Raw genomic sequence first — 10,048 nt, 5'->3', positions numbered from 1 at the left:
ATTCTGGGTAAAATAAGACACTTTTCAAAACAAAAAACATGGCGGATCGAGTAAGTGCATTCAACCACTCAGTGCAGTTTACCCCAGCGGAAAATATGTGTTTGTTGGAGGAGTATAAATGACGGAGTATGTTTTTATGTTTCCACTGTTCGATCGCGCCTGTGCCTCTCTCTCTCTGACACACACACACACACACACACACATTCAAGCATTACAATCTTGACATAGCAGCAGGGCCGTTTCTAGCCTTTTTGGCACCCTAGGCAAGATTTTTGTTGAACTATACTGGAAGGAGTAAAGTTCATAAATGATCGTTCTTTCCCATAAGGTTTTGTAAAACTATGTTGGGTAGACGGTAGACCTCTGTCCCACCAGGGCGGTTCGGGGGCATGCTCCCCCGCAAGATATATATATATAATATATATTTTTTTTTTACATTTTAAGGTTAAATGCATCAATCTGGTGCACTTTGAGAGCTCAAAATTAAGAGCTTCAACTGGCTTCAACCCATGAACTGTGCACATTGAACAAAGAAAAAGCATTGACTTGTACCTGGACATCAAAGAGGGCTCAAGCATATTTTTAGTTATAGAGTCTCAAGTCTACATTACATTATCACTGGTGTTTATGATTTATATAAGTATTCCTATGACGTACAATCCATATAGCCTATAAATGTACTATATAAATTAAAATAAAAAATAAAATATTTCAAAAGGATATTTTACATTACACTACATTACATTAATTTCCTCACTTGCAAGAAATAAACCCCTGAGCTTTTATTTTGGAGAAAACACCAGATCACCATGCTGATCGTTGGCAAAATATAACGATAGAGACCTTTATGCTAGGCTATAAATTGTACATCTCATGTGTTGGGAAAAGGGAGAAGAGCGAGTTCGGCAAAAGGCGGATTCGAACTCGGGTCGAACGCGTCAAAAGATACTTTCAAGCACCTCACGCCTTGCAACCTTTGCCACTATAGATATTTAGTGGTGGGCGTCTTTTTGCCAAAAAGACAGGCACTTAGTGCAAATATAATAGAATATAATTAATAATAACAATACAATATAAATAAATAAAAAATCTCTTGGTGGGTGGGGGCTCTCGCTGGCGCCCCCCAGCTGTTTGCGCCCTAGGCGACCGCCTAGTTTGCCTATGCCTAGAAACGGCCCTGCATAGCAGACTGTTATTATGCAGCATTCACACCAAACGCGAGCGTCAAATTCTTGTCTATCGCGTCTAGCTCGACGCTTGAACATTTTGAATCCATTCGCGCGCCCAAGGCGAATAGGACGCACGTATAAAGCGAGCGTTTGAAGCGAAATAGACGGGCGTTCGGAGCTATGACTCCACTATGACTCTACTACCCCTGTTGCGTCCACTGTTTAGACCAGGGGTGGGCAAACTTTTTGGCTCAAGGGCCACACTGGGTTTTAAAATTTGACAGAGGGCCGGCCCAGTAGCAGATTATAAAACACGATCTCATTAAATTGCGTATCTTTATACCACGAATTTAAATTCTCGTGCCATTTATACGCCAAAAATATTTTTTTTTTGCGTGCATATGCTGCGCACTGTAAACCCTTTGGTTAGGATTAGGGGTGCAGAGTGCGTGCCTATTACACGCTATTAAAGGGATAGTTCGCCCAAAAATGAAAATTCTGTCATTTACTCACCCTCAAGTTGTTCCTGTATGAATTTCTTTTTTCTGCTGAACACAAAAGAAGATATTTTGAAAAATGTCGGTAACCAAACAGTTGATGGACCCCATTGACTTCCATAGTAGGAAAAAAAATACTATGGAAGTCAATGGAGTCCATCAACTGTTTGGTTTACCCGAGATTTTTCAAAATATCTTCTTTTGTGTTCAGCAGAAAAAAAGAAATTCATACAGGTTTGAAACAACTTGAGGGTGAGTAAATGATGACCGAATTTTCATTTTTGGGCGAACTATCCCTTTAAGTGCGTATCATATGCACGCGAAAACTGCGTTTCATAAGAACTACAAATACAATTCGTGGTATTCGCACTTTCATGAGATCGGGCTGGGCAAACACATTTACGTTGTGGCAACGTCTGCGCGAAATTCAACAACTGAGAGACGACGTTCTGACAATGTTTTTTTTTTATGCTAGATATCCCCCATTTAGCATGTTATGTTTTGAGGTTAATTTTTAAAAAACGAAAATTTGGAAAAAAACGAAATAAACGAATATACAAATTTATTTTAAGTATAATAAAATAAAACATAAAAAGCAAATGCAGATCAGAACATTTAATGAACAAAACCGGGTTCTGTACATGGCAGACGTCAGGGGAGCGTAGTCGAAAGCCGGGCGATAAAGGTTTTGTAAACGGAATCAGTCAGGAGGATACATCCACAAATCCAGAGTAGCAAAACTAAATAGCAGAAAAATCAAAGGAAAAACTTAACGTGTGCAAGCGGTTACCAAACATTTTTTTCTCTGTGAGTTTTCAAAAAAAGGAAAAAACATTAACGTGCACCAAGTCTATGCGCTTAAGTTGCTGTCTGTTTGGTTTCCATGGTGACGCGTCTAGCTTGTTACGTGACACACCGCAGCCACAACAGCGCTGAATGAATGATGATCTGCTTTTATGTCATTTTTCCTTTTTTTACATTTGTTAGCTATGGCATGAAATATCTGATATTCCGATTGTCAAATATATGCAACGCAATTTATATATAACGCAAAGTATTGCAAGAAAAAGGCTAAATTAATGCGATCTTAAGACAATTTTTTAAATACTCGACGGGCCGGATTAAACAGCCTAACGGGCCGTATGTGGCCCGCGGGCCGTAGTTTGCCCACCCCTGGTTTAGACTATGAAAGGGAGCGCGTCGATCGTTGCTCGCGTTGATTATGTAACGGCCCTAACAGTTACAAGGACATTTTACTTGGGAATGTAGAGGTAGAAACAAGAAGAAATGTTTAAATTATGAGCCATTTTCCCTTTTCTTTTGGCAGTTTGTAATGTAACTGATTGTTACTGCTGGTTGCCAAGGTAACATAGAGTCTTAGACCTAAGTTAGCCTGGGGGTAAGGTGTCTAATTTTTTTGGTCTAAATTAAGTCAGTCTTTATTTTTGTGAAACAGTCTAACTTGCAATAGACTAGTCTATGAGCTAATTTTAGACTTGTCTAACACTATAGACCGTCTAAAATAGCTTTGTGAAACCGGCCCCTGAAGCTCACACGTGCTGCGTAACACGAGAATGAACCTCATTGGTTCTCGCACATCAAGCGAACATGCATTAGCTTCTGTTTATCTCAACTGATGTGTGCGTTGATGAATGTTTATATGTGAAAAAAGCCTATATTAAATCTGTTCATTATATAAAGTGATCGTGTCTCTTCAGAAAATTTGGACTAAACCTCTCAAATCATATGGATTAGTTTTACGACCTCTTTATGAACTTTTTGACGGGTCAAAGTGGTAGTTGCGTAGCTGTGAACAAACATCTTACAAGTTTGGAACGACATGAGGGTGAGTAATTAAAGGGATAGTTCACCCAAAAATGAAAATTCTGTCATCATTTACTCACCCTCAAGGTGTTCCAAACCTGTATGATTTCCTTTCTTCTGCTGAACACAAAAGAAGATATTTTAAAGAAGGTTGGTAATCAAACAGTTGCTGGTCCCCATTGACATCCATAGTATTTTATTTTCCTACTATAGAAGTCAATGGGGTCCATCAGTCGTTTGGTTACCAACTTTCTTCAAAATATCTTCTTTTGTGTTCAGCAGAAGAAAGAAAGTCATACAGGTTTGGAACAACTTGAGGAAGAGTAAATGATGACAGAATTTTCATTTTTGGGTGAACTATCCCTTTAATGACATAATTTACATTTTTGGGTGAACTATCCCTTGAAATCCTAATAAAAAGTTTTACTGAGATAATATCAAGAGACCAGACATAATAAAGTTATTATTTATTCACACTATTTTTCTGGTCCAATCATTTTATTAGCAAAATATTCCACCACTTCTGTCCAGGTCACACTCAAAAGCCATTTCATGTATGGTCTAAAACGCAAGTGCTCTCATGCTTTTTTGCAAGACTAAATTTTCTGTCATCTTTGCAGGAATGTAATATGAAGATTGTACAAAGTAACATTTATCTTTAGCAACACTGTGTACAATATGCGTCACATGACTAAACATGCGTCATCATTTTCAAATACCTCAGCTTTTACAGTCCACACACTCTAACACGAAAACCGTTTTTATTTTTATTTTTATGTTTGAAAAAATCCACTTTGAAGAGTGTCTTAATTTTGCAGGACAAAAAATGGTCTAAGTGTGGACAGAAGGCCAAAACAGAGCGAAAAAGATAAAAATGTATCCAAATTAATATAGATGTAGCCTGTTAATGAGTTTACTTAGATAGCCAGAAAGCAATAATTAAATGGAGCTATCATTGTAACCTGATCAGAGTCCAATGTAACCCTCAGGCCCAGTTTGGCCATCCCATCCTCTTTGAGAAGTTTGAGGTGAGGGCACAGGGCCATGCAGAAAGCCCTTGCCACATTCTCTGTGAGTCTGCTGTGGTCTGCAGGATCGCTCAGGCCATTGGTCTGGTCCTCACTCCGTAGGAAGAACACCTAAGCAAACAGTACAAATAATGTACAGTTACATCATTTGACAAAAAAAATTTTTTTTTGCCCATACTATGAGTTACTAGAGTCCAAAACAACATTGGAGCCCACTGACTTTCATTGTATGGTAAAAAATGATTTTTCAAATATATCTAATTTTGTGTTTCAACAAAGAAAGCCTTACAGATTTGAAATGTAATTAATTACAATAGAATTCATAACGTTAAATGAAGATAAATAATGACAAATGATGAATAAATACCTCTGTCCAACGGATGACTTTCCCATTGGCTTTATACTCTGAGCCATGGAAGATCTTAATGCTGGTGACAGACTCCATGGATTTCCCATCAATGGGACTGATCACTCTTATAACAAGAAAAGTACATAGGTGGGATGAGAATGATTTTTGGGATTAAATATTTTCCTTTGTAAACAGGTTTTTTGATGGGATATCCACAAAAGCAGCTAATGCTATACACACACACACACACACACACACACACGCACGTACGTACACTGATGAGCCAAAACATTATGACCAGTCACGGGGAAAGCGAATATTGTTAATCATCTACTGAAAAAGCCACATATCAAGGTCTGGGTAGATTAGATGGTAAGAAAACAGTCAGTTCTCGGAATCAATGTGTTGGATGTAGGAGAAATGGGCAGGAATAATGAACAAAGGCCAAATTGTTATGGCAAAGCAACTGGGTCAGTTGCTCCCGGTTAGCAGTGGTGAGAATTTACCAACAGTAGTCTGAGGAGGGACAAACCACAAACCGGCAACAGGTATTGGGACACATGACCATTACACAAACGGGGACTTTAATGACATTGCATTCTAATTACATAGACATTAATATGGATTTTGTCCCCCTTTGCAGATATGGAATGATGTCAGTGAACGAGCCAGTTTTAGTTGTCTGCTCACCCCTTGTTGACGTTGTGGTCATCATCAACCCACTGGATATGGACGTGCTCCTGGTTCTCGTCTTGATCAGCTTTCCCACAGGCAATACTGAAATCTTTCATCTCTCTCAGGGCTTGCCGTAAGGCCTCCATTGTTTCAGCTGTTATCTGCACCATCACGCCATCTGGGGCACAAACATTCAGCGTTACTACAGTGAGCACACAAAGCTGCACTTTAAATTAGAATCAGGTGGTACAAAAAGTACAATTCAGCCTGACTCTGTTGACCGTCACCGTTAACCCCTTACACCCTGAAGGCATTTTTAATGATTTCACGTAATTTCAAGTGGCATAGTTAAAAGTAATGGCTTATAACTCTACAAAAAAACAAGGTATCATCAAGTACATGGTCTCATTTGATAGAAATCCTTTCAAATCTTGAAAGAAATTGATTTTGGCATGTTCTCCTGCAAATGTTCTTATGTTACAACACTGCTGAGAAAACTCCAGACAAAGTGATGCATTTAGTTGATTTATTTTGTCATTCATGCTTGACATGATGACTATTAGATAGTATATATGACAGGTCGTAAAATCAAGTTTGGCCAAATTTTGTGATGATATCTCAAAGCAATCAAAAGTTATGGGATTGGTTCCAGCATGGTAGCTTTTTTTCAAAAGTCCAAAAACCTCTCCAAACAAGTGATCTGAGTATTTTACTGCTAAGTAGAAAGCACTTTAAATTAGAATCAAGTGGTACAAAAAGTACAATGCAGCCTGACTGGGACTGGGTCAAAAACGTTAAAAGGGAGATTATGTCTAGTTTAGACATTGTCCAGGGGGATCAGATGTCCTACATTTAGAGAAAGAGGCTGCAAATGTTGTACCTTCCACAATGCTGGTCTTAGCCAAGTAGCCCGATGAAGCCTTTAAAGCCCCGCTGAACACAAAGAAGGAGGCACCAGTCACTAAAAGAGGAATAAAAGGAAATAATCCATCAAAAACATAATTTCCTCATGAAATATTACTCATTCACTTTTAAAAGAAACAGAACTCTTTTTCAAAGTACTTCCATTAATCAACATATCATGATTAATTCGATGTCATCTTTTAAAAAAAGAATCCATTACATTGCCGTACACTACCATTCAAAAATATTATTTAGTAGTATTTTTTATTTTTGAAAGAAGTCTCTTAAGCTCACAAATGCTGCATTTATTTAAACTCTTTGGGTGTGGCTTTTTGCAAATGCAGGTAATCGTGCCGCACCTTTGCGAGGCTGGTGATGAATACTGATGGCCTGCGTCTGGTAGTTGCCATCATCGTTCTGAACACAGACAAGATGGGAATCCGCCCGCTCGTTGAAGCATGCGCCCATCGCCAGCACATGCTCGTTGGACTTATTCATTGCCTTCATGAGCTGAGAAAAGAGAAAGCCGAAAGATAACTTGTCATGACTTTCCAAAGTTCTGCATAATCCGAAAACTTAATTACGTTTTTAAGGGTTTATAAGTCCTAGATGAGTGAATGACAGCTTTTAAAGAAAGCAGAGAGTAAGACACAAGGCAACCAAGGCTTTAAATAATCCCTGCTATGTCAAAGGTCTGCCACTACAAGTTCTGCTCCGTAAAACGCTTTTCAAACACAAGCTAAATACCAAAAGTCTCCAACTTTTGGTATTTAGGACACAGAGGACACAGAAGACAAGCTGTTGTCAATGCTTCAATTGTTTCATGGGACATTTGTCATGAATCTGCTATGCTCGCTGTTACTCATGCTGTTCCACATAAATTCCAAATACATTTTTCCATGAACTCTATTGGAAATTTGTTGCCACACAACAACCAAAAAGAAGTTTCTTTCTTTGTTCACCTCATTGTAACGGTTGCTCGGTATCTTGAGGCACGTCTTCCTCACTTCCATGTCCACCACCAGCCCCTTGACCACCGGCAATGTGTACTGGTAATTTCTGAAGTCCTGTAGATGTGGGAAAATTAAAACGCCATCAGATGACTTGACATGGGTTCATATTGACAGTAAGGCATGTGCAAAATGCAGAAGTTAAATAAGAATACTTACTGCCAGCAAGTTCATGATGGTATGACCAGTTTCTCCAAAAAGAGGTTTTCTAAAGCGAACACTAAACAGTGGGCAGGGGTAGACTGCAACACAAGTGCACGATAAGAACACGCCAGGCTACCACAACAAGTCACGCTATTTAAATCAGCAGCTCACAATAAGCTCCTTCACACTCCAAATGACTCAGAGGCCCTTTTTATGTAATACGGCAATTACTTTAATGTAAAATCGGGGGCCTGTGTGCTTACCAAGTCCTCACACACCCCGGTTAAACATGAGACTAGAACCGTACATGGTGCTTCTAAATGTGAGAATGCTTGCAAGTCATGGATGAGGAATCATGAGTTGAGAAACACAATGATAATATATTCCATCTCCACAGGAGGCAGTGCTTACGAATTAGTGCAGAGAAAACTCTGCGTGAGAAGAGAGCATAGAAAAAGACATTTTCTGCATTGTGGTTTCCTAAACAGATCTTATACAGGCATCAGAAAGGGGCCTTGCATTCTCACGATTCTGTAAGTGTACACGTCTACATGTCAAGAGGTCAAAGATACAATAAAAACGACAGGAACAATCCGGATCTTTCAACGTCCGACAAGGCTATACCATTAAACAAGCCTCAAATTCAACATCAAACCACAAACTCACATCGGTATTCCGCCCCTAGTCGGAGCATGAGTCGGATGGGAAAGACCTTGGCCCAGGGGGTCTCCCACTTCTGCACCAGGATGCCAAAGAGGTAGGGCGGGTTAGGCAACGGCAGGTCCTGCAGGGTCTGGAAGCTGGGGCTGATGTAAAGGAAGCCGCCGTGCTCCTTGCTGCCCAGGAAGCTCTGAGTGAAGAAGGAGTGGCCCAGGTGACTTAACACATTTCCTGCACAGAAGGAAATGTGGGATTAGATCAGGCTCCACCACTTTATTTTCATACTTAAGCTATTTCTGCTTAGATAAAAGGCGAAAATAAAACATTTAGATTGCTAAACACGTTTGCAGAAATGTAAACAATAACACAAATGCTGGGTAATATTTTATGTTACAGTGTCTTTGTTACAGGTGTTACATGTAGTTAGTTGCTATAGTAATAGCTATAAATTATCCATAATTGTAAATAACCCTAAACCAAACCCTCATCCTAACCTTAACCATATAGTAAGTGCATGAGGTTCATTATTATTACTCGGTACTTAAATGTATAATTACACTGTAACACGGACACCTTAAAATAAAGTATAACCCAATGTTGTTAAAAAATTTATAAATGTAATATGTTCGAGCTGTTGTAGTCTAATGTTATTGTAACAAAAACTAGAAATAAAATATAATTAAAAATCAATTTTGTATATATCATTTATCAGGCAATAATATCTACCCAGAGAGCAGTGCAAAGAAAATGGGGAGAAAAACAAAACAAAAATACATTCAAGATGGTGGACAAACTGTAATGAAATGTCAATTATTATTAATATATTGTATTCAATAAAAGAATAGTTGCACCTAATTACAAACAGGCAGTCAATATTTTTATGCTTATTAGTGTATCATGAACAAAGTCATTAGCTTAGCAACATGTGCTAATCTAGTACTACATTTGTGTGGCATTCAGAACTGCTGCCTGTGTTAAGGTCTAGTCACATTAGAAAACCTTCTGAGAAATTTCGCAGTCAAAAATGCTCCATTTTCAATCGTGCAGCGATGTATGAAGCACAGCTCTCACAAACATGTTTCAATTAGTCAAAGCTGCAAATTCACATGACCAATTTGAGCCTGATGCAGAATCAGTGTGGGAAATGAAATTTCTGATTGCATGGATTCCTGTTTAAAATGAAACCACGAAAACATGAAAATTTGCAGAACAATGGCATATAAGACTTCACATTTATGAAGCTTACTAGGTTTTAGAACAGTATTACTGACTACAGCTCATAATGTTTCACTTCAAAGGGACAAAAAAAGCTCACAAGAATTTCTCAACATTAGCCATTAGGGGCTTTACCACCGGAGGAACCTTTTCATAGTTCCTAGAACTATTGGTGGAAGTACCCGTTTTCTGGCATGTTTGCACCGCAGGAACTAAGAACAATTTTAGCTCTAGGAACTCCTTTTGGAGGAACTAATTTAGCTCCTACTTCAGTGTAGGGTCTAAACTAGCATTCAGGGGTTAAAGTGAAAAAAATTCCTGAGCCTGAACTTTTTTTTGGGGGGGGGGGGGGGGGTACTTATTTTCAAGTATTACAGCTGTATCTTAATGGCATCTTTTTATGAATGAAAGCCAGTATCACTAATATTATAGCTACTGATATCTCGATGAAAATGATTTCCGACAAAATTTTAAACGTTAGGCTTCAAAAAAATAAAAACTTTTAATTTAAGTGAACTTAAGACAATCATCATTAAACCCATAATACATCATATGTCATATTTATCTGTACCAT

At 38.5% G+C, this 10,048-nt stretch overlaps 1 protein-coding gene across 2 annotated transcripts in view; it reads right to left on the bottom strand.

The window, feature by feature from the left end:
* zfyve9a (zinc finger, FYVE domain containing 9a) overlaps positions 1-10,048 on the bottom strand; it is a 34,573-nt gene that overhangs the window by 6,691 nt on the left and 17,834 nt on the right. For both annotated transcript variants that reach the window (XM_081373979.1, XM_081373978.1), the window contains exons 11-18: positions 8,266-8,490; positions 7,615-7,697; positions 7,408-7,512; positions 6,805-6,955; positions 6,423-6,503; positions 5,558-5,720; positions 4,886-4,991; positions 4,453-4,629 (exon numbers count right to left, since the gene is read on the bottom strand). In XM_081373979.1, coding sequence (XP_081230105.1) covers positions 4,453-4,629; positions 4,886-4,991; positions 5,558-5,720; positions 6,423-6,503; positions 6,805-6,955; positions 7,408-7,512; positions 7,615-7,697; positions 8,266-8,490 — 1,091 coding nt within the window. The remainder of the gene's footprint in view (positions 1-4,452; positions 4,630-4,885; positions 4,992-5,557; positions 5,721-6,422; positions 6,504-6,804; positions 6,956-7,407; positions 7,513-7,614; positions 7,698-8,265; positions 8,491-10,048) is intronic.

This window comes from Scardinius erythrophthalmus (assembly GCF_964197995.2).
Source record: "Scardinius erythrophthalmus genome assembly, chromosome: 9".
Classification (NCBI taxonomy): Eukaryota; Metazoa; Chordata; class Actinopteri; order Cypriniformes; family Leuciscidae; genus Scardinius; species Scardinius erythrophthalmus.
This window is presented reverse-complemented; position numbering and strand designations above follow the sequence as displayed.